Source organism: Orbicella faveolata, unplaced genomic scaffold (genome assembly GCF_042242905.1).
Source record: "Orbicella faveolata isolate gen_17 unplaced genomic scaffold, um_ofav_v1 contig_12, whole genome shotgun sequence".
Taxonomy (NCBI): domain Eukaryota; kingdom Metazoa; phylum Cnidaria; class Anthozoa; order Scleractinia; family Merulinidae; genus Orbicella; species Orbicella faveolata.
The window spans coordinates 16,263,505-16,287,500 of NW_028301539.1; the positions used below are offsets into that span (position 1 = coordinate 16,263,505).

Genomic DNA, 23,996 nt, shown 5'->3' on the forward strand with positions numbered 1-23,996 from the left:
GTCGGTGTTTTCAATTGTCAACAAACCTTGACAAAGATTTATTTCGTGGTCTTTTGTGCCGAGATGCTACAACTGTTTTCACGAACGCCAAAAGGCTACTAATATCATGTGTGTTTCTTTAACATAGTGAAATTTTACGCGGCGAAAATAAAACAAACAAGGAGTTTTGATAACTCAACCAAAAAAAATCAAAATCGTTATTCGAGTTGTTTAAAGAAAGCGTCGTCGTAATTTTGCTGATTATTTCTGCTGTATTCACATATTTTCAGCTAAGCTTTTAATATGTTCTCAAACATTTATCAACCTTAAACATATTTAAAAACTAGAGATATTATATGAGCTCGATGTACGTTTTCACAAAAGTGGGGAAGTCCAATTTGTCATGTTTTACTGACTGTACAAAACACGCATCGGCGGGCGCTCTTATTCATCGACAACAGACAATTATTTTTACACAAACAAAACTGAGCAGCATCTACAGACATAAACTTTATTGTCGCTTATTGGGCCTTGATAAAACATCAAGCGTTGCTTACAATTCAGGCGAAACTCAAACTTGTAATTATTTTTTGTTGTTTTACTTTTCGGTCGAGATAGACACTGGCGATATTCTCGCAAGCCTGTGGCAAGAGGAGGGAAACTTTGAAGTCCTGAAACGCTGCTATATCCAAATATACCCAACTAGTTTTTTGCTGTGGTTTGGAAGAGCTGTTAATCTTCAACATACGTGAAACTTAGAGTGGAGTAATGTACAGCTCATGTAAAAGAAGCATCCGTCGGAACACAACTTGGTCAGCGATATCATATCTAAGCTTAAAGCGGAACGTACCTAAATTCGATACTGTCTTACTTCACTCAAACTGGAGCAGCTTACAACGAAAATACTTAAGCAAAATTCCAACAGACGTAAACGCGTTGAGTTGTGGGCCAAAAGCATGACAAAATTTCGGGAATTTCGGACGCCATTTCCCTCGCGCGACATCCGCAAAAATCCTCGCAGCATGTACGCGCGTGTGCCTCAGGCGATGGCGCAATTTGTTCTAAAAATAGAATTATTGTCCCATATCATGGGGACAACCCCAATACTAGAAATGGCGCGCGCTTACGGTCTCCGTCCCCGATTATGGCTCCTGCTACCATAGAATCATTGCTATCATGCTTTTCCCAACTATTTATGGTCTAATCTTCTAGAAAACCACCATAAACCTTATTCACCCCGGATGATACCAAGCAGCCCTGCTGGCTCACGGACTAATTAGAACGTACAACAAATGTGATTTGGACCGAGGCCACGTACACTATAGAATACGATTATATAAATATACACATATTATTATATATATGAACAAACAGATGAACAATGATTAAATTATTTCGCTTATCGCGAGAGTGCTCTATACAAAATGGTTCAAAATGTGTAGCTTATGCCGTGACGGCATTGCGTGACGAACAAATAACGGCTGTAAGATTGTGCCGCGCCGACACGCTTATCAACAATGGTCAGCAATCGATCAAACGTAATATTTTGGCGCAGTGGAAAGCAAGCAACTATCTACAAATGTTCATGTGCGCAGAAAGATGGTCACAGTATTCGACCAATAATAGGTTGACAGTAGGCAATGTACATCGGACGTTAACCTGGCGTAAACAAAAGCAAACTTCTGCTTTATGTGTGACGAATGGTGAGAGATCGACTAGAAACACGTCAAATCCGCTTTGGACCTGCCTTTTATAACAAATAAGGTTAGAACATTTTGAAATTATCAGCTCTGTGTCTATTTCAACTTAACATAGGTCAAGTCATCTGGCGCATGCTAAAATATACGTCTAACCCGTAAATTGAAATTTGACGACTGATGGTCAAATATTTACATTTGTGACGTACTTTGAAAAGCTCTCGCGTCGCTCACAATCATTTGCCCAAAGAAATTTTTACAGGAATCTGTAGACCATCCTTCTGCGATTCAACCACCAGAAGCTTAATCCATTTGAAGGTTTCGCACATGGTGAAAATTAGTTATATTCACGAAGTACTTTTAAGTGAATGAAATACATGTCTTCAAAATTTAATTATTTTGCACCCAAAAAGACAACGCAACATTCCCTAAAATCAACTAAGTACACAATTAAACATTGCACAAAAATATTTGAGTGTTTTAAAGACGGAAGAATGATGAGGTCTTGCATGCGAGGCTCTCAAACTTGTTTAATAAAATGGTGCGTCAAATGACGATTTTAACGGAATTTGGCAGTTTGCCTATTTCTTTTGAAATAAAAGGATATTTTGGCAAAAAAGCTATCCAGTAGTTTTTGTCATGGCCTAGCCTATCTATCATAGGAATATGCGCGAAATCGAATTTTCGACCCTTGCCGCGAAACTAAGAATTTTTCTGATTTTTACAGGCAGGCAATCTTAACGTCAAATGGCATTGGGACATCTGTTGTACGTTGAACTTGGTTTAATTCAGCTGATCGAAGAGAAAACGCGAGCGAGACACGCGAGCTTGCATGTCACGCTCGCACGGTCACTTGTGTTGCGTTCTTCTTTTCGTTCTTCCCCGCAGATTTTCGAGCAAAAGAGATACTGCTCGCAGTCTATTTTTCATTAATTATATTCTCATACTTATTTTTTTTCCGACTACTTCACTCCTTGAAATATAAAATAGTTTTTTTAAGTGAAATTCACTACGGTGGAAAATATTGTTTGCGAGGTTCTTTGACTTTTTTTTTTGTAATTCAGTGATTTCTATAAATTCTGACAGGTAAAATTAATATTACAACTTAGTATAATTTCCAGAGGTGAACATAAGAATTGGACATTTTGATTGGTCGGAAAGCTCATCATATGACGCTACATTCACCCCGCTAGAGCTTGGTGACTAAGCTCGCCATCTTTGCCATCTCGGCAAGTAAACATGGCGGACAGCTGCTGAATGAAGTTTTCATTTATTCGAAAGACATCACTCCAAGTCCAGGGTATTTGAAAGGATGGAGAATTTTCAAAATGACTGCTGTCGCGTTTGGACCACAAATCTTTTGAAGAACTCGCATTCAAGGCTTTTAAGAATCGTAAACGCAGTGGTTGCGTCGATCACCAGCAGGTCAGATCGATTGACCGAAGTTCCTCGCTTTGAAAAATAAATAATAATTGAACTGGTCTTAAACATAGCGAATGAATTAATTGCTTTAGTAGTGGATGGCAACGAGTTCCACAGTTCAGCAGTCCTTAATAGTAAAATATGATTTCTTATAGTAATCCTCCTTATCTTCATAAATTAAATTAAGTTAAATTAAATTAAATTATAATTTTTAGGGACAATTTCGCGTGCAAAAACGTGGTTCGAATGTACGCAGGTAGTTTCTAATGTCAGTAGATATAAGGCCATTTCTAGAATTGGGAAAAAAGAAGTAATATATATATTTAGAAATATTTAGAACATCTACGATATTCTAAAGGCAGTAGATTAAGCATGATTAGTCTACCCATATATCTCATGTTCTGGGGATAACTGAGTATAAATTTGGTTGCTCTTAACTTGACGTTCCCAGAAGGGCTCGATGCTTGATGGTATTGAGAGACCACAAGCCACGACCAATTCCCTCAACGGAAGTTAACCCATTCTCGACGTACATTGGCTAAAATCTTAGGTTGTTTGTGCCTATTCATTTCTATCAGATGTCTCTCTTATTTTCACTCATTCTTCGTAGAAAGCACCTGGGCTGGCGATCAAACTCCACACTAATAGCCAGAACCTCGTTATAGCATTTGATCGGTTCAGTACCTTCCCATCAAAGAGCTGATCCCTTATAAGATCCCAGTTTGTCAAATCGAAATTTGTTTGTCGTTCAAAGCCATTTTTTCAAGTTACTTGTAAAGTACTGATGTCCTCTACTCTCAAATTTCTAAAACCAACTTCTGGGCCAAGAACTCACATTTTACAGCAGCGAGTGGTGTTCGAAAATATCCCAAGCCTTGTTGAAAACTCAAACCTTTTGCCTTGGTCGAGGTAAGATATGAATTATTCCTTTTTGCGGGGCTCCAGACTAACTTTTCAGCTTGCTAGCCCAGTGGCTAATGACAGGTTTGATTCACTAGCCAAAACAAATTTCTCACTGGCCAGACGCAGACATCTGCAAACATAGGCATCGATGTTATAATTATAGGCGTCGCTCAACGACGAAACCCGAAGTTTTCGCTTTCGTGAGAAATTCCCACAGAACTTCGCAACTCGCCGCCGAAAACATTCTTTTCTTTCTTAATGTCGATTCACGATTTCTCATGAACACAACAGTTCCTTCCATCTTAACGTTATTTACAAGTTGCAAACATAGGCATCGATATTATATAGGCATCATTCAAATTTTCAAAGAACTGCGAATTTTTTTTTTTTTGAAAGCGTACGTACCTCCAGCTGTTGTGCACATGAAACATGATCCGTAGAGTTCCGCATGATTTCACGCATGACTTAGCGGCAAGCAGTTCGTTTGTCGTTCGTCGCTTTTTACCAAGGGTAAAAACAAATAAAAAAGTCAATCATTCTTTCGCATTTTAGTAATTTAAAGTTCTTGTTTGGGCCAATAAATTATATATGATATTTATAACAGCCGATATTGTCGCACACGCTTATTACTCGCATCAGATCTTTCCATAGAAATTTATTCCACCAAACGTAGAAATTTATTCCACCAAACGTAGATTTGAACAGGGTAACTGAAAATAACAAAATTACAAACACGGGAATGAACATAAAATAACTAACAACGACCGAACATGAAGAATGCAGAAAAACGGCAAAGGAAACTTACAAGACGAATGTGACGAACCGAAGAGACCAAAGACGAACTGTAGAGCTGTAGCAAACCAAACAAGACGTTTACAGAAACGAAAACCGCTACTAAAAAAATTACGCGCGATCGGAACATGTAGAGTATGCAAATGAACCTAACATGTACAAAAGGACACAAAACAAAGGAAACTAATTACACGAAAACTTGACACAAAACACGAAGCTATGACACAAAATTCTGGCGCCTACAGCCGATGTTTTAAATTCTGCACGCTTTGACTCGATTTCGTTTTGTGAACAATTTGAAATTAACTTTTAATTGGTTTCCTCTGGGACTCCAGTGCTCACAAATTTTAATTTTCACCGGCCCAAATGGCTAGTAAAGCGCAAAAACCACAGCCAAAATGGAATTTTTACTAGTCTGTGGCTAGTTGGCTACCATTAGTCTCGAACCCAGTTTTCTGTGAAACATTTTGCGTAGCCATGATCGCAAAATAATTGTTTCCTTTGATTACAAAACATCCTGTGTAAAAGTGGTCTCTGATTAAGAAGTAGAGCTTTAAGCTTTCAGTCTAAAGCCTTTGAAAACTTAATTGTTAAAGCGTGATAAAAATATTCGAAAAATATATTCGACAGGTAATGTGAAAAAAAAAAAGTATAAATGCTAGAAAGAAGAAAATTTATTAATTTAAAAGAACGGAGAGTTATTTTTGCAACGGCTTAGAGATAATTATCGGTTTCGTTAGTGTTGGCGGTGTGTCATGCATGATTCTGAAGTTTTTCGATCTCGGAAGTTTCCTCTTTTCAATTACACTGGCATCGTCAAAATCAATAGGATGGTTGTTGAATTTGTGCGGGCAGAGATATTATGATCTTTCACCTGATTAATCTCAACGATCAACGAATCAGCTTATCATCTTCGTGTGAGTACAATAAAGCTATAAAGAAAATGCCACTCTTTGTACTTCACTTCAACGACTTCAATAATATTGATCGGTTCCAAGTATAGTTTAATTTGAATACAGTTTAAGCGGGAGGATCTGTAAAAGGCAGCGCTTCCAACAAATGCTGAACGCGAATCTTTTCATACAAACCTAAATGGAACCACATTTAGTTTTGACAAACATTTTCAAAATTTACTTTTCCGCTTTAAATTGCTTCAATCAAGAGCAGCCTATCTTTGCCATGACAATGGCTGAGCGGGAGTAAAATTGTTAATTAGGGCTAGTTGCACTAGCGACATAATTGCGTTCTCGAGGAACGAGGGAACGCATCCTAATGTCGTTTGGGCCTGTCTGTGCCAAACAAAAACAAAAACAAAAAAAATCGAGATTTTTTATGAAGACTGCAAATTGGCCGCCCCTCTAGGTTTTTTCAGGGGCTTTTTGCCTCGTTTTCGTGTCCATCTGCTACTTCATTCTTGTTTTCTTTTGTGGCTTCTTTCGTTGTTTTCGGCGACGTTTTGGGGTTTTCTTTGAACTGGTTTTTCTGCATTCGAGAAAAAGGGAATGCAGTCTGGAGTGAGAACAAATTACATCATCGCGAAGCACGTGTATACGAGACGATTTGCTTTTTCGATCGTTCGCGATCGCTCGTTGAGTAGTTTCGATTCTGGACCGAACGTGGCCTGTTTGGTCAGGATGCGAGATGACGTGCTTTTGCTATATAACTGGGACAACAATTATTTATTCCGTTCATGAACACGACTTTGAATCGCCTTGGTTTTGGGATGTTAACCGTGGGAACAGCCATATTTCACTGGCTATATTTTGATCACATTTGTTGACTTTAATATTTCCAGTGGCCACAGTTAGCTCAGTCTGTATCCAGCGAAGGTCAAAATTGAATCGATGGAAGAGTACTCTGAAGCTAAGACCTATAAGAGTTAGCCAGAACTAAGGAACAGCAATGTAAATGCTGACTATTTTTATTCATCAGGGGAAATAATAATTATCGCCAGTCGCAGGCGGGAGTTTGTTTACGGTAAACCATGGATAATTATAAGCCGACACGCGAGTGGAAATGTTACAGATGTTAGCTGATATTTCTGCTACCAGCTTAGAATACTAAATGTAACACAGTATTCTTTTTAAAAATTAGCCTTTACGCTTAAACATTACCAGTAAAAGTGATGTTCACAGTGCGACATAAGCTATTATGTCGCTATGTCATTACGTTATGTCGTTATGTCGCTAGCGTAAAGTAGGCCTTATTTGTGAGTTTACGGCTTTAAAGCGTTTTTATTAACTGCACAACTTTCACAGAAACTTACGACGCCAAACTACTTTTTGCTTGAAACCAGCTTCGTAACGAAGACGACTGAAAAATGCAAAAGCCCAACTTTTCCCCCACATTACCGCCACCCAGACGAACTAAAATAAGTAAAAAGCATGGAAACGTAAAATGTGCTGTAGTTTAAAGTTGTTTTTGAGTCCTTATTGCGCAGTCTCAGCACACCTATGTTTTCTGAGTCTCGCTCAATGGAATGCGAATCAATGTTATTCGTTACGAACCACTTACCTTATATTAATAAGAAGCATACAAAGCGTATTAACAATGTTATTTTCTTTTTCACTGCACTTACCATTCTTCTTTTTCCAGTCATGGCAAGAACTTATTAGAACTTCAAACATTTCAACACCATTAATAGTGCATGCTGGACTCAGTTCTTGATGTTGTTATGTAATAGGCTTAGTCATTACTGGAACAAACCATCTTGACACTATATGCACAAGTTCACTTGCACAAACTTACATAGGACAAGGAACAACATTCTGCACAAAATAGGGCTAAATAAAGAGAGACTGTTGTTGTGAGAGCTCAGCTAACTAAGAGTTATTATTAAAGGACAAAGTAAGTAAACAGTATTCTGCAACAAATTCCCCACCTAAAATTTGTAACGACCTGTTTTTTGTTGATGTCAGAAATCAAAGAAATGTGACCTAATTCACTTATTTCTACACCTTTATATATTCAGTGATTCCCTTCTCACTTGTAGCAATCCAACTCCCAGATACTGACATTTACATACAACACTCCAACCGAATGAAATCAAACTAAGCATACACTAATACGCATTGCGGACCTATTGTTACATTATAGTTTGCGACGATTTGTACTTTCTTACGAATTCATAATAATCCAAGATGGCCGTCATGCGATGTCATAAGTAATAAGCCAAGAACGTAGAAAGCTACTAGCCTTCTACTATTCAACCCTTAACCTACATCCCCCAGGGATGGGGTATAAATTTGCTCTTTGTTGTTGCTTTTCGTTTGCGTACGTTGCAATACAGAAAGCTTTGTAGAGTCGTAGAGAAGCAATGCAAAGGGCCGTTAGCCCAGAAAATACTTCTTAATACCTTAAAAATTGGCAACAAGCTTTGGATGGACACGCTATCAGTTCTCAGGTTTTGCATTAATCAAGAAATTTCCTCTCTTTTCAGATAAAAAAAAAAAAAAAAAAAACTGAGATGTATCTCTTGTGCAGTAATGGATCAAAATGACTGCAGTTATGAACAGAAGCATTTGTGGTCTACTTGCACAAGATGTTATTCCTATCAACGACACTGCCGTCTTCATAAACGATGTTGCTCTTACTGCTGTAAACGTGCCACTTTGTGTTTTTGCCTTCCTTTGCAACCTGGTCGCCATAGTGGCTGTAACTAGGACACCTTCCTTGCACAAACCCAGTAACATTCTGCTGTGTAGCCTGGCCTTCGCTGATTGTTTATCAGGTGTCATCTCGCAGCCACTTTTTATTGCGAGGCGTTTAATGATCCATCGTGCCCACATATCGTGTGATTATCAACTAGAGGTGTACGTATTGCATCGCTGCTTCCTACGATTAACTACTCTACTGTCGTTTGTTAATCTGACACTGATAAGCTTTGATCGTCATTATGCCCTGTCCAAACCTCTGCGGTATCGAGCTGATGCAAGCAATTCAGGTAAGACTTCGTCCATCTATCCTTCTAAAACATCTCGATCAGCCTCTTTGAAGACTTTTAGCATAACACCCTTTGTGAACGATCGATCATATCTTTTTTGTACGTAGATATTTATAATATTCATATTTAATAAAGTGATGTAAACTAGTATTATTTTGAATATTTTCATTCACAGCTTTTGTGGAAAACAAAAGGGCAATTTATCGTAATTTATGATCAAAGTGACCGTGCTTAAATGAAGTTTCCTATCTATCCATCTTGCCATCCATCCATTGATCCATTCAATTGTCTCTTCGTCTTCCTGTCTTTTTTTCTTTTTTCTGTCTGTCTGGCTGTCTGTCTGTCTGTCTGTCTTTCTGTCTGTCTGGCCGGCTGTCGAACTGTCTGTTTGTCTCTCTGTCAATCTGTCTGTCTGTCTGTTATCAAGACTGTAGCTCTTTACTTGCTAATTATTGTAATTATATTCCCTCTTAAGAGTGGGGCACAGACTCTATATTCGCTGTAGATTCCTGCACTCTGTTGAATAAGGCAAGAGGTTTTCTCATGTGATTACTTTCTATCCTTTTAACTTATATAGCTATTTTCGTTCGTGTTTTTTCAATAGATGCAGCAAAGAAGGCGGTGCTAGCTGCAGCAAGCGTCGTGTTGTTTGTCGTGCCAACCGAATTCGTTTTGTCGTCAAATCCTTTAATCGTGCCTCATCTTATAACCGGTGCATTTGTTATTCTGACGCCAATCATCAATCATTTTAGAATGCTCATTGCTATTCGTCAGCATAGGCATCAAGTAGCAGATGCAGTCGCGTCAAATCAACAGCGAAATATGATTTTAAGACGCGAAAAGAAGGTTGCATTCGACATGTTTATTGTTGCCATCGTACTGCTAGTCTCATTTGCTCCTTCACTTGTAGTAAAATCACTTCAATCGTCCAGTTTCCCCAATTCAATATATCGCTATTTGTTTCCATGGGCCTTGTCCGCTTCCTTCATGAGTTCGTATGTAAATCCTATTATCTATCTTTGTCGAAACAAAGACCTCAGAACGGCAATGAAATTAACTGTGTCTTGTTAAAGCAAGGGCAAACGTTTTATTCTAAAATCGTGCTAACAATTTCTGATAATATTTAGTTGTTCAAGGTCAGTTATTGATGATTACAGTTTACATTGCTGTTTGAAGTATGTATAGTAGATCAATTAGCTTCTTTAGTTTTGCAAATCTCTAGAGTAGATTATGCGGAAAGATCAGATATTATTTTATTTGCTTTTAGCAATAAAATACATTAAGATAATGCAGTACTGATTGCCCTGTATAAACTAACATAATTCTTCCACGTTGGCTGGGACATGCAAACGAACCCTGGGGCAAGTTTATGAACTGGAGAAAAGGAGACAAGGTTTAGGTTTCGACCCTGGGTGACCAAGGGCGAGCGTGTTTGTTGGTTTGTTTGCTTGTTTTAATTTTGCTTGCCTGCTGGAACAAGGCCGCTTCGTATTCGGATTGTGTATGATCGCCTTCATCGGCTTCCTCTCTCATATTCGTAAACTAATGTTAATTGTATTAAATGGGAAATGAACAATTTACTCTCTAAAGGACACTATATTTTTAACAAGCAAATTGGCCAGCCTGAATATGTAAACATGAAGCCAACTCTTACAAAAAAAGACAGAACTGGTCTGGAACGAAGTGATATGCTTTTAGAAATCGCTTCGTAAGAGTGGCATAAAATACTCGAAAACTGAACGAGTTGAGAGTTTTCTTGCCGACCATCCCAGATTTTTCCGATTTATCGGATATTCGCCACAGGTCTGTCCCAGATTTTCCCGATTATGAATTTGGCGGGAAATGGAAAGTGCGCCAAAAATCGAAACTTGAACACAAATGTAACAATTTAGGAGATTGGTAATGAACGAAATCCGTCGCCGACGGACGCCGACGTCCCCGACGGTACAAATTTGAGTTTTCATTTGTCGGGAATGATCGTCGACCATCGCAGAAATCTGGGACGCGTCGGGAAAATAGAAACGCTCCCGATTCCCCGCCAGATTTGTCCCCGTTCATCCCAGATGGTCGGGGATATCTACGATTTCGAGTTTTCATTAGTCGGCAAAATCTGGAATGGTGGGGAAACAGTAGGGAGTTTTAGCAATGACGACGGCGATGGCGGGGACGACACCTTGTAAAAAAACGAATTTATATTTTACCTTCGAATGTCGCAACTCTGTAAATTTGTTCAGTACGCCTATCGGTCTAAAAACTTGCTCAGGCTAAACATGTACCAACAGCGTTCAATTCTAAAAGCAGATACCAAAAATTAGCCGTTGTGGTTCGCGTTCTTCAAAAAACATAGAAATTAGTCATTTTACGATGTTGTTTTGCAGAGGACGGCAAAGAAATGTACCAAGATTCAAAATGCACATGCACAGCTATTGTTCTGCTCATTAAACCTTTTGTTTGGTGTCGCTGTCGTCGCCGTCGCCGTCGTGGTTTGCTAAAACTCCCTAATTAAAATCCCAGACCGTCTGAGGATTTCCCGACATATGAAAACCAGGTTTAAAGCACTGAGGTGAACATATTAAGGATATATTTTATGTAAAGTATTGTCAAATTGCAATCAGTAAATAATTGATGAGTGATATTAGCAATATTGTAACCACTTTTAAGTGGTAAAGCTTGATAATTCAAGAGGGTGGAATAAACGATTATTACTATCATTCATTAAAAGTTGTTTAGAGTTTATTTCAAGAAAAGACGACTTTTTCAATTGGACGTCACAGCTCTGTGCATGGGTTAGGGTCATCATAACATCCCTCTTATTGCGTTAGTGTATTTATTTAAATAATTCATAAATCAGTACCAAACACTATTGTTTAAGCAACTAGACGATGGCTACAACTCTCTATCGCAAATAAGTGTCTTCAGCGCAGTCGCCGCCGTTGTTTTCCTCAATGTATTTTTAACTTAAATTTTGTGGTCGCATACAAATTCTCCATTGTTTATGTTGTCAAAAGTTGTCCCTGGTAAAGGTCTTGTCCTCCCCTCCCGAGGTATCTTCCTGAACGTTTATATGAAGAAAACTGTCATTGTTGAATGAACCAAAAATCGGGTTCCTCCTCATTTCGCGTTTGCCCTATTGTGACACTGTCATATTTCAAACAAAAAAAAAAAAATAGATTTCTTTAGATATGACACGCGTATGAAAAAAACCGCACAGACAATCCCAGTTTGTTGACGTTAACAACATCAACTACAACTTTATTATGACTCATTAGTGGCTTTGTTTTTGAGTAAGTCCCGACACCTCTGTCTGCTGGAGGTGTGGGAATTTATATCAATGAGAATCTTGATTATACCGTAGTTGAAAGAACGTCTAATCCGGCGTTCCAGGTTTTATGGATAGAAATTCTTGTTCCAAACAAAAAGAATGTTATTTGTGGCGTACTGTATAGACATCACAATTCTCCGGAGAGTTTTCTTTCTTATTTTAATGAAACGATTGAACGGTTTAATGCCTGTGACAAAACTGTTTACATAGTTGGCGACTTCAAGATCGACCTCCTCAAATCTGAAAGCTGCAATTATGCGCATAATTTTCTAGTCACGTTACAGAGCTATTCTTTTATCCCCTTAATAGATAAACCTACACGAGCTTACGGAAATTCCGCTACCCTAATTGATAACATACTTGTAAATAATACAACCAATCTCTTATCCTGTGGTAGTATAATTTCAGATATCAGTGATCACTTTTCGCAGTTCCGTTTAATGTCAAAAAACCTAATAAAAAGGAGTGTTTAAACTCTTTTTATATAACTATTTCAACTACTAGACGTTAGTTTTTTTTTTAACTCTATTTTTATAACTATTTTATACTATTAGACGTTTTATATTTTTAGAAATTGTATTTAGCAGGGCCCCTCTGGATACCAGCCACTGTGCTGAATGGGCCACCCTGCATAAATAAAGTTTTACCTACCTTACCTACCTTAACGGATTTAAAAAAGTCCGTGATTTTCGCACGTGATTTAATCTCGTTCCCAGATCTCTTGTGGACGAAGCCGAAGGCGAGATCTGGCCAAATCCGATTTGCACCACGTGACCGCCTGTCAGGAATGTGACAGGTGAGGCAAGAGCGCATGACCAAAATAAATTCCCAAAATGGAGGAACAGAAGGACTCAGAAGACTGACTCAGGCGCGTAGAATTTATAGGTTAAGCAACGTTGCAGTATTTTTAGGTTAGCTTAGGGTCAGGCAGAGAATTAAGTTAGTTGTGAGTTTGTTTTGCGGGTTAAAGTTAGCTAGCAAATATTGTTAGCAGCATCCTTGCTCGTCGCTGTGGACGTTGCGCATGGACATGGCGGACACGTCAAATATTGAATTTGACCGCGCATTGAAGCCTTCCTTAACTGAACGCGGAACGCCTGATTTAAAGTTAAAAACTAAACAACTAGAGGCTTTGAGAGCAGTGGTGCAGCGAAAGAGAGATGTGCTAGCCGTCCTGCCAACAGGATATGGCAAGTCTGTAATATATCAACTTCTGCCGAGTATGTTTAACTTTTTGTTGTATGATGGAAAGTATTGCTCGATTGCAATTATTGTGTCACCATTGACCGCTTTGATGATGGAACAAGTTGAGAAAATTAAGAAGCAAAGGCAGTCAGCAGCAATTAGCCAGGCTAAAAGTTCTGAAGCGGACAAAGAGACAGGGATCGAAGTCCAAGGTGATTCTCTGGAAAATGTGTTGTGCGGACGTGTTAGCATCGTGTTTGCTCATTCGGAAGTACTTATCAGTAGGAAGAAATGCAGAGAAATGTTGTTATCTGATGTTTATAAAAAAAAACGTAGTCTGTGTTGTGGCTGACGAAGCTCACTGCATCGTGGATTTGTGAGTAATTGTCATTCAGTCATTTTGTTTTGCGTAGAAAACTTTTGTTGCACCTCTCTCTGGTCTGAAATACTCAATACGTGAAGTTGTTAAAGCAGTTGTCAAATTTGTTGTATTGAATTAATAGAGGAAAAGTATAGACCTTAACATTTTTGTTTCAGTTTTAGTGTTTTTGGTCTTGATCGATGTGGACAATATATGATTTAATACATAAGACTTATTAGGGATACGTGTACACGTATGTTGTCCTAAGGTGGTGTCAAACACGTTACCATGATTGCTTTGTACGAGTATCATGTTGCTGCAATATATTCTAGAAAGTAATTTCAATTTGATTGTTAAACAATCACAGGCTGTGAACTGCTTATGTAAATCTAGGAACATTTTGCCACAGAAACTTCTTCCAGGAAAAAAATAAAATCTCCTATTTTTCGTGTTTTCCAGAATATATATATACCTGATATTTTGAAAACCAGGTCCGAACAGCCCAATAACAGCTGGTGCCTAATAGAGTCATGTAAGCAGTGCTTACCAAGTTCCGCACTCCACACTTCATCTAGTGCAAAAAGGAAATGACACTAGAATCTCTGGGCCACCTGTGGATGAATTCAGGCTTAACTGTCATCATATCAGATAAAAGCTCTTTGCAAGCATAACTTAATGACAGCAAACTAAAGTGCCTTGAAGTCTCCCCCTCCCCCCGGGGGTCAGGTACCACTCCGCGCATATCAGCGCCCCCCCTCCCCCTCACGACAATAGTGGAACCTTCTGCCAAGGCAATTAACCCACTCAGCTTTGGGAAATTCCGTGCACTTTAAGGATTGTGTCACGTCGGACAGCTAAGTACATACCCAGCCGTCAGACTGACTTTATACTATGGACACAAGTTCAAACCGACCCCACCCCCCTGGATTAAGGGCCAGGGACCCCAAAGAGGTATCCACAATTAGCCACACTCCTGTAGATGTCTCCAGACTTTCCGGTAACAGAGCCCCCCCTGGAAAATAATGTGCTACGCTAAGCTGAAATCGATGCCTGCGGCATCGATTTCAGCAGAGCTCGCGGAGTAAAATTAGGTATGCGTTTTTCAAAACTTCAAGGAAAAGTGCAATTGTAATGGCTCTATGTTTCCAGGTCATGCATTTTCTGTAAAACAACATGTCCTTTTGCACTCAGATTAAGTCACTGTCTGAGCCCATGTAGGGTTGACCCGCCCGTCGGCTTGGAGAGGTAAGATCAGTGCATTATAGCAACCCCGTTGTGCTTACAAAATTTACCTTTGGCTTCAACTTTATAACAAACCAGTTTGATTTTGACAGTGTGGCATGTTTATGATCTACAGCCCCTACCTTCATCTAGAAAAACCAGACTCAAATTGAAAATGCAAACAAGAAAATCCAAAAGACTATTAATCAAGTCAAACTGGTTTGAAAAGTTTACCAACAAAAATAACTTCACAGCACAATTAACAGACCCCTTTTTCAAAACTGCAGGTAGATATCACTAGTGTTACTGATCATGAACAAGTTAAAACACACGAAATAACTCTGAACTAACTAAAAATGATGAGGTTATGTGAGAATAATTTTCCTTAGCAACGGCTCGAAAAGATCGGTTAATGGGCCCTTAAACTGAACTCTCGACTAAGTAAAACATATTACGGAATTTCGTTCCCCTGAGTAAGTTGCACTATAACAGTATTTACTTATTAAAATTACGTAAATCGATACAGCAGGGAATCACCCAGACCACAAGACTGAATAAAAACAATATAAATAGCATAATGGGCGCCCTTCTGGATATGAATATTTCATGAGAGACTTATGGATGAATACTTACCACTATAAACGTTTGTGTAGACTTCTGACCTCTCTCCATCTTTTGCTTACTGCTTACTTGTACGTTCGGCTCCTCTGCGAAAAACTTGTTTTGTTCTTACTATCGAGCCTGTCAAGAGGTTCCTGTTTGGTGTTTTCTGGGAGATGGAACGATAAAACTAAAAAATCCGAACAAATTTATCTCCGGCCCACCCTGACTAACGTAAAGTTACTCGCACTAGAAACCTCTATGCACTCAACAACCGCCATATTTTAGACCGTAGTGCAACTCGCGCCAGTCTACAAGTGTTAAGATTGGCCAATACGCTCGATCCATTTGCCCTAGTGGGTACTTCTCGGCAAATTTTTTTCATCGATGTTGACACTTCGTAAAACATAATTCCTATTTTTCTTCTCCTAAAATATGGAAAAATCTAATAATTCTTCCGGAGACGAGGAATATTATTCCTGTGAGCTACCAAATTTCGAGCTTAAGTTTTTTGCCCGGCCTCGAATTTAAGCGAGCAGGAGTTGAATCAGCTGGTTAAACAAAGGCACTCGGCACTCGGAAACGGACCCAAAAAACAAGAAACTGGTCTGTATCAAAAATGAATGCGTTCCCAGAGAGACTGCATAGCAACGAAAAAGAGTTTCTCTTGGAGTTACTACACCCCGACCAAATGGAACACGAACTGCGTGTTAACCACAAATTCCCGTGCTTTTGAATAAATTTAAGGCCCATGTGAAGTTTCTGTGGGAAAATATTCATTGGCACTTGTATGTAGCCTATCTTGCCATCAAGGAGCAGAGATGTCCTTCGTAAACGTCCGCAGGGTAATGCTTAAGCACAAAAGAGGAGCTAAATGTCCACTTCTAGTTAAATTTTTGTCTTCTTGTGTGGAGCAAAGCCCGGGTAACTTTGTGTCCACGGCCGAGATTTTCGAGGCCTACGAAAGCGCGGTTAGAGTGTGGACGGACAACGACAGTGTTAGCGGCCAAACAAAGTTTTTCATGAAGAGAAACAGTTTTAACAGAGTACGTATTTTGCAGCGATCATTGCTTTAAAATTTGCTTCGTTTATAGGTCTGTGATTCTATGTTTCAAACAAGAGTGAAGAGAATGAAATAGATATTTTTTTGAACTAATGAATGAATGAATCACGTCAAAGATCAGAGTATTTAGCTATAGAAAGAAACTAATTGGGGACACTATTTGTACATTTAACGCCAGCCACGTGCTTGAACTCTAACTAACAATTACATTATGAGCTCGAGATTTCTACGAGTTGATAGTTGATGAGGCCGTAGACCGAATCAAATATCGCCTCTTAGTATAAATCTACTAGCGTTCTATCACGAATGCCGTTCTCTGATTGGCTACGCTTCTCACTAGCTACTTTGTGATCGATAGATAATGAGTGGCGTAGTAGTGTGCCCTTGTTAACAAATTGACGGCCACTTCTTTCGAAGTGTCTGCGAGGAGGATTTCGATAAGAGATTTTTTGAAATCTCGAGCTCGTAATCTAATTGTTAAATAGAAATCGAGGGCGAGTAATCTAATTATTTTAGTAGAATTCTAACTGAAATTTCTTTCAAGTAACGGTTCTAATTATTTCTGGTCTTAGTGTTAAACTTCACGCTTTAGGGAATTCGTGCGGACTGAATTAATTGTCAGTTTGACATTTGCAGTTGTGTACGCGCGCTTATCAGTTTCATTCAAACATTTCGACCTTTTTTAATTCAAGAAACCGCACGTAAATGCCTTCCTTTTAGTCTTCTCAGGAATTTTGTTTATCCATTTATTTCTGAATGCTCTTTGAAAACTTCGTAGAATCGAGGAAACGTTACAATGTTGTCGACCACACCAAGCTACTGCACACTAATGCATGATAGTGTGCAGTGGCTCAGCCGATCAGATTACAGAATTTTCATTAGTATAGTAGTAGAATTCTACTAAAGAATCTTAGGGTATGACTTGAACCAGAGTATTGGACTAATTTGTGACCCTTATCTAGACTGTAATTTATAGGCCTGGTTCATGCCTTAATTTTTCGTGAGTAAAAATTGTTCCCACCCCCTTCAAACAAAGTGTAACTTTATACACGTTTATATGGAAACGTTTCATTGCATCTCACTAATTAACAAGTGTACAAACGCATTTTCCGGATTCTGATGTAATGCCTCTCATCCCGAACTGCATCCCTTTCAATTTCTTACGAATTATTTAAATACTTAGCCACCTACTAATAGCAAAAACGAAGTTACTGTTATATAGTTGTATACTGTTTTCTATACTGTTTCATATAGATAATGGTGAACAGAGCGTTGTCAGGAAAAGAGTTAAACTAATTAGTAGATATTTTTTTTATTAAAATACACGTGATAATAAACCTTGCATTTGGCTTGACTGATTTTTTTCTGACTGATCATGGCCTGCAGTGGGCCAGCTAAAATCACTAACCCAACATGAGTTATTCGTGAGCAAGAGTTATGTTTCTCTTGTCTCAAAACATTTGACACAGAGGCAATCTCGTTCCCAAAGTCTTCGTTCCCCTCGACCAGCGGTCGGAAAACGAGAGTTCTGGAAGCAACCATTTTGAAATAACCGAATTCTGCCCATCCTTTTTTACTGCGCAGTCTGCATCTATGGCGCAGGCCTGAAATGGTTGCTCCCAGAGCTCTCATTTTCCGATCGCTGGTCAAGGGGATGACCAAGACTCTGGGAACGAAATTGACACAGAGGCTAAATACCTATCATTGTTACTTATTTCGCCAGGTCCTATTTACTCGAAAGCGAAATCGAGTGGGTAAATTTCGCGAGTCTGAAAAATTATCCATTTGTTATAAAAAAAAAGTCGTCAGTGTTTATAGCTAACTAGATATTTTTGAAAATTTCAACAAATGGCAATCCGTATTAGCAAACGGGCACTCAGAATCGTAGGCAATCGCGAAAACCGCGCAAATTTAACCCAGCGAAAGGAAGAAACAGTACTGAAGGTGTCGACATTATAGATAAATGATAAATCCTTCTAAAAAAAATGGAATTCAATTGGAAATCATATTCAATAACCAATAACCAAAAACGCAATTTTTTACCCGCCATTACCGTGAAAGCTTTTGTCACTTTAACTGAAGCCAGAGGACTTCACATTTGTGATATGCAATCCAATTGTGTTTGGTTTTGCTGGTAGTGTGTTAAAAGTTGAATTTAAAACTCACAATTTGGAATGATACTACTTTTCTTTGGATCTGAATTTCTAAGTTAGCACCCTACGGACATTATATGACCAAGAAAATTACTTCAATGTGATTGGCTAAGAGCAGGCTAATTTGTCGTTAATTCTTAATTTGCACTGCAGTACAAATCAACGCGCGGGCGTTCGCAATTTTCTTAATTGTATGAGAGCTTGAGCAATTAAGGACTTACACTACTCCTGATATTGGAAAATTCTTTCAAATCGCACTCTCCTAAAGGCTTGTGCAATTTTGAGAGAATTTTCAAATATAAGGAGTAGTGTAAATCGTATGAATGCACTCGCATTCATACGATTACCTATACTAACACTAACTTCATTCTTCTGGGGTAAATGTTTCAGTCGTCATCGTCATCAATGTCTTGATCAGAGCCTGCTGGTAATGAGGCGTAGAAACGTTTTGCAGTTTCAGATAAATATTTCTGAGCTAGCTTTATACAGTCTTGCTTAACATCATCGCGAATGGGTTTCTTTTCTAGTCTCACTGGAACCAAATGTTCAGCCGCATTCAATTCCACGCCTTGCTTTTTCTTCAGAAACGAGACAATCCTCGGCTTTTCTCTCGTATCCATTGTAAACCTTATAAATGGGGTTTCCGGGTGCCAGCTTAGTTGTAAGTTCTCCTCCTGATCGGTTATTTCTCCAGAACCAAAATTGATAAACGCGATCTTCCTTACTGCGAATTTCTCGCGTTCAATGTCCTCGCTTCTAGCAACGTACTTCATTCTTAGAAAGCTTTTATAGTTCATAATCCAATCCAAATTCACCCAGTAACTTTTAACGTTATTTAAGCGGCTGTTTCGTAGTGTCGTTTCCCACTCCTGTGGAGTTTCAATTTTTTCTTTGGTGTTAAAGAATTGCTGAATACAGCCAAACCGCCTGTCACAAATTGAAAATGAGTGTCCCTCCAGTAGGAATTTAAGGTCCACTCTTAGAAACTCTCCCTTTCTAACAATATGGTCTAGGTAAAAAAATAAGTAGGATTCTTTAAACTGAGCCGGCGAGTTATCTGCCCACAGTATAAGGTGATGGAATTTGCCGTATTTTTCCTGAAGGCTTTTCAGAAGATAGTTCAGCAGAGATATTACCTCGTTTGGACCACTTCCTCCAATAGATTCATCATAGAAGAAACAATGAATGATGTCCTCGTTGGCACAATAGATCCCGAAAAGGTTAGTCCGTAGCTTCCTCGCGTAAAAGCCATCCTGAGAAGAAACTTTTGGTGTCCGTAAGCACTTATGGTAATTCATTGGGAGAGTTAACACCCTCGGTAAGATATTTCAGGCAGAATTTATTATTTATCTTGTTGACTTGTTCGGTTGGCCTTGCACACGACAATTCGCGTGCTACGCAAAACGCATAACTGAAAGAGCCCGTACGCGACGCTGCGCACGTAATAACTTCGAGCATAAACTTTAGTAGCTTTTGTCGACGGTAAGTCCGCTCGGTCGGATATAGAGATAAGCTCAACCATATACCCGACTTGTGTGCTTAGAGGACAAAGGACAAAGCTATTTAGCAACGCTGGTTACGCCGCAAAATTGCAGAAAAATGCTTTGAAATCTTACTTTCATGTACTTTTGCATCAGACCAAATAAAGGAAGAGGGCAACAAAATTTTCTTTTTGATTTCTTTAGAGCAACTTTGAGAAACATTTATAGAAATTGCGGGAAACTTTTTGGGAAATCTTGAGCAACTTGTGGAAAGCCCTAGCCACGCTATACAAAACGCATAACTGCAAGAGCGCGCGCGCGACAGTGCGCGCGTAATAACTTCGGGCGTAAACGTAACTTCAGTAGCTTTTGTCGACGTAAAGTCCGTTCGGTCGGGTATAGAGATTAGCTCAATCATATATCTGACTTGTGTGCTTAGACAGACCTTAGAGTGCCTATAGATTGATTTTTAACATGTTGCGTCCTACTCATCAAGTAAATGCAGAGCGCAGAGGCACAGATGATATTGATTTCCACCTACTTGTGTACAAATTTGATGCGGCAAAACCATGGCAACATTTTAAGGAAGGTCATCCCATTGCAAGTTCAGTGGAAAGAGGGAGAAGAAAGTTGAACTCCAACAAGTTAAAAAGGGTCTACCTGCCAAAGAAAAAAGCGTGGACAAGACGTAAAAATGGAGCTTTTAAAGACTTGTACCAGTTGGAATTCACATGCTGCGACAGTGGTTGTCTCTTAAAAGAAGGCTTATACAATATTAGAAGCATTGCACGACAGCAAAGAAACTTGCTATACTAGAAATGTTATAATGAACAGAACTACCTTTTGTCAAAGCTCATGGAATTGAAACTGACATTTAGTGGCGTACGGAAAATTTCGTATCATGTACCATCGCTCGGAAAAGTTTGCAAGACTGCGTTCCGGAAAGTGTACGGCATTTCTAAGAGCAAAATTGAAGTTTTGCTTAAAAAGATCGACCAAGGCGGGTTGTTCATAGAGCCAGACAAAAGGGGACAGAAGACTCCTCGGAAACTTCTACCCGAAGCGAGAGATGCTGTCATGGACTTCATATTATCTTACGAGGCTACAGAATCACACTATCGGAGACCAAGAAGTGGGTGCAAGAAATATTTTGATTCTAACATTTCGATGCGCCAAATGTGGTCTGAATTCGTCCGTGAAAACCCTAATTTAACGACAACCAGCTTAAAAAACAAAAATAGTGGACCTGTAATTAGTTTTTCAACTTTTAGAAATATATATATATATATATATATATATATATATATATATATATATATATATATATATATATATATATATATATATATAATGTACTGATCTTACCTCTCCAAGCCGACGGGCGGGTCAACCCTACATGGGCTCAGACAGTGACTTAATCTGAGTGCAAAAGGACATGTTGTTTTACAGAAAATGCATGACCTGGAAACATAGAGCCATTACAATTGCACTTTTCCTTGAAGTTTTGAAAAACGCATACCTAATTTTACTCCGCGAGCTCTGCTGAAATCGATGCCGCAGGCATCGATTTCAGCTTAGCGTAGCACATTATTTTCCAGGGGGGGCTCTGTTACCGGAAAGTCTGGAGACATCTACAGGAGTGTGGCTAATTGTGGATACCTCTTTGGGGTCCCTGGCCCTTAATCCAGGGGGGTGGGGTCGGTTTGAACTTGTGTCCATAGTATAAAGTCAGTCTGACGGCTGGGTATGTACTTAGCTGTCCGACGTGACACAATCCTTAAAGTGCACGGAATTTCCCAAAGCTGAGTGGGTTAATTGCCTTGGCAGAAGGTTCCACTATTGTCGTGAGGGGGAGGGGGGGGGGCGCTGATATGCGCGGAGTGGTACCTGACCCCCGGGGGGAGGGGGAGACTTCAAGGCACTTTAGTTTGCTGTCATTAAGTTATGCTTGCAAAGAGCTTTTATCTGATATGATGACAGTTAAGCCTGAATTCATCCACAGGTGGCCCAGAGATTCTAGTGTCATTTCCTTTTTGCACTAGATGAAGTGTGGAGTGCGGAACTTGGTAAGCACTGCTTACATGACTCTATTAGGCACCAGCTGTTATTGGGCTGTTCGGACCTGGTTTTCAAAACATCAGGTATATATCGTCAATGTATCAGTGGCTAGAGCAGAAATTGCTTGTAATAAGCTCTTGATGGATTACCGAGAGGCTGTTTCGCATGCTAAAATATGACCTTTCAATAAAAAAGAGGAATATTTAAGATTATGGCAAGATTATGCTAAGTGTTTTTCTCCGAGATCCGATCGGTTTTGTAATAAATTTCAAACGTTTTCAGTTTCTGGTTATTTTTGGGAAAAAACTTAACAATACAACAATCTACATTTTTTTTGTTCCTGTTTATTTTGTGAACTCCGATAAACTCCTCATCCGAGCTATCTCACTACATTCAATACACTTTTTCAGCTAGAACTGTGACATCATATCTCAAGGACGCAAATCTGACCTCACTTTCTCGAAGGTGTAGGCTCCGACGGGTTATCAGATCACGAATTTCGTCGTCTTGCTTTCTAGATCGATTGTTCAACGATCGTAGGTTGTCAAGCCTGTTCTTACATTTGTCACACTCTTGACAAGTATCAACCCTAAACTTTCTAAAACTTAGAACGTCTTTCTATATATATAGAAAACTAAACTTATTTGTTTACAATATGCAACTTTATATTCAAAAACAACTCAGTCATATTGTTTGAAATTTATCAAATTTCTCACAGCATTGTTCCAAATCAGGTAATCAAGGAGACTTAAAAACCCCTATTGAAGATATAAGCTTAACTTATAAGCTTATCTCGCCGATGCAACTAGGTAATTTTTTGGAAAACGCGAAAGTGTCTATGTAACAAAGTCGCCTACCAAAATTTGGCAGTTCACTTCAGCGTGAATCCTATAGGCAGAAACTTCCAGCAAAAGTTGCGAAGATTCAACTGAACTATTCTTTTCGATAGATCAACGAATCAAACACTTTTTCTCGATGTGTTTTTTCCTCTAAACACACAAAACACGTTTGGTTTCTCTTGTTGATCACCTGAAATCATGTGACTTCTTACACGCCTGCACATCTCGACGCACGAAGTTCTGTAGTCTTCTGAGTCAATTTTTCGGGTATTTCAGCTCTTTTCTATAGCCCTCATTCCCTACGCCTCACGGCATTGCTCGGTATTATTTCATCTCCTTCATCTAGCCCTTACTCGATCTAATTCACGGCATCGTTCAGTACTATCTCGCCTCCTTTCTAGCCCTGGCCCGCTCTTTCGCGATCTTCTTCACCACTTCTTCGGCTGTTAATCCTTGCTCTCTGCCGTTCTCCTTCACATTCCGCTTCAGTAAAACCCTATCTTGAAAACGTTAGATCAACCTCACCGATCGTTTGTTGACATAAAAATAGAAATGAGTTTTTTTCTGACTTTTCTCAGAAATCCCGCCAAGAAAAGATGGCATTCCTTAGCTTCCTCGTGAGGTTTACCTCGAGACGCCCTTTCCCCTACCCCAGAGTCTGTACGGACGGACGGACGGACGGACATCGCTCGTACGCAGACTTCATAGCCAAGTTTTCTTGGCTTGATGGGTTACCAATTTTCCTTACCCAGGGTGTTTCGCTGGCACGCTTCGCCTGCTGAAGCTCCGCTATTAGAACTGACATCCGCCATAAGGATAGACGACTGAATTGACCAATCACAGCGTAGCCTGCTCAATTCGACCAGTCTTGGCTGTGATTGGCCCAAAAATACAGTGGTTACACCAGTGATCGAGCAGTGGTGTGGGGCAAAGAACGCGCGCTCACAAAACGGCTGGAAATCGAGTCTTCGTGTCTA

General features: G+C 39.3%; 3 protein-coding genes and 1 pseudogene across 3 annotated transcripts; 3 read left to right on the plus strand and 1 right to left on the minus strand.

Moving 5' to 3' along the window:
• The first annotated feature begins 8,288 nt into the window (after positions 1 to 8,288).
• Positions 8,289 to 9,807, plus strand: LOC149116884 (trace amine-associated receptor 9-like). The gene is made up of 2 exons (XM_089280495.1): positions 8,289 to 8,736; positions 9,341 to 9,807. Exons 1-2 carry the CDS (start codon positions 8,289 to 8,291, stop codon positions 9,805 to 9,807), a joined length of 915 nt encoding a protein of 304 aa, XP_089136621.1.
• A 3,281-nt stretch (positions 9,808 to 13,088) lies between these two features.
• On the plus strand, positions 13,089 to 13,595 carry LOC149116885 (uncharacterized). Its single transcript, XM_089280502.1, has one exon. It carries the CDS (start codon positions 13,089 to 13,091, stop codon positions 13,593 to 13,595), a length of 507 nt encoding a protein of 168 aa, XP_089136628.1.
• Positions 13,596 to 19,022: 5,427 nt separating this feature from the next.
• On the minus strand, positions 19,023 to 19,963 carry LOC149116886 (uncharacterized; the record flags this gene model as incomplete). The annotated part of the gene is made up of 1 exon (XM_089279289.1): positions 19,023 to 19,963. A coding segment is annotated over one exon (936 nt), but the record flags the coding sequence as incomplete, so codon positions are not given.
• A 414-nt stretch (positions 19,964 to 20,377) lies between these two features.
• On the plus strand, positions 20,378 to 21,397 carry LOC149116887 (uncharacterized; annotated as a pseudogene).
• Positions 21,398 to 23,996: the final 2,599 nt, after the last annotated feature.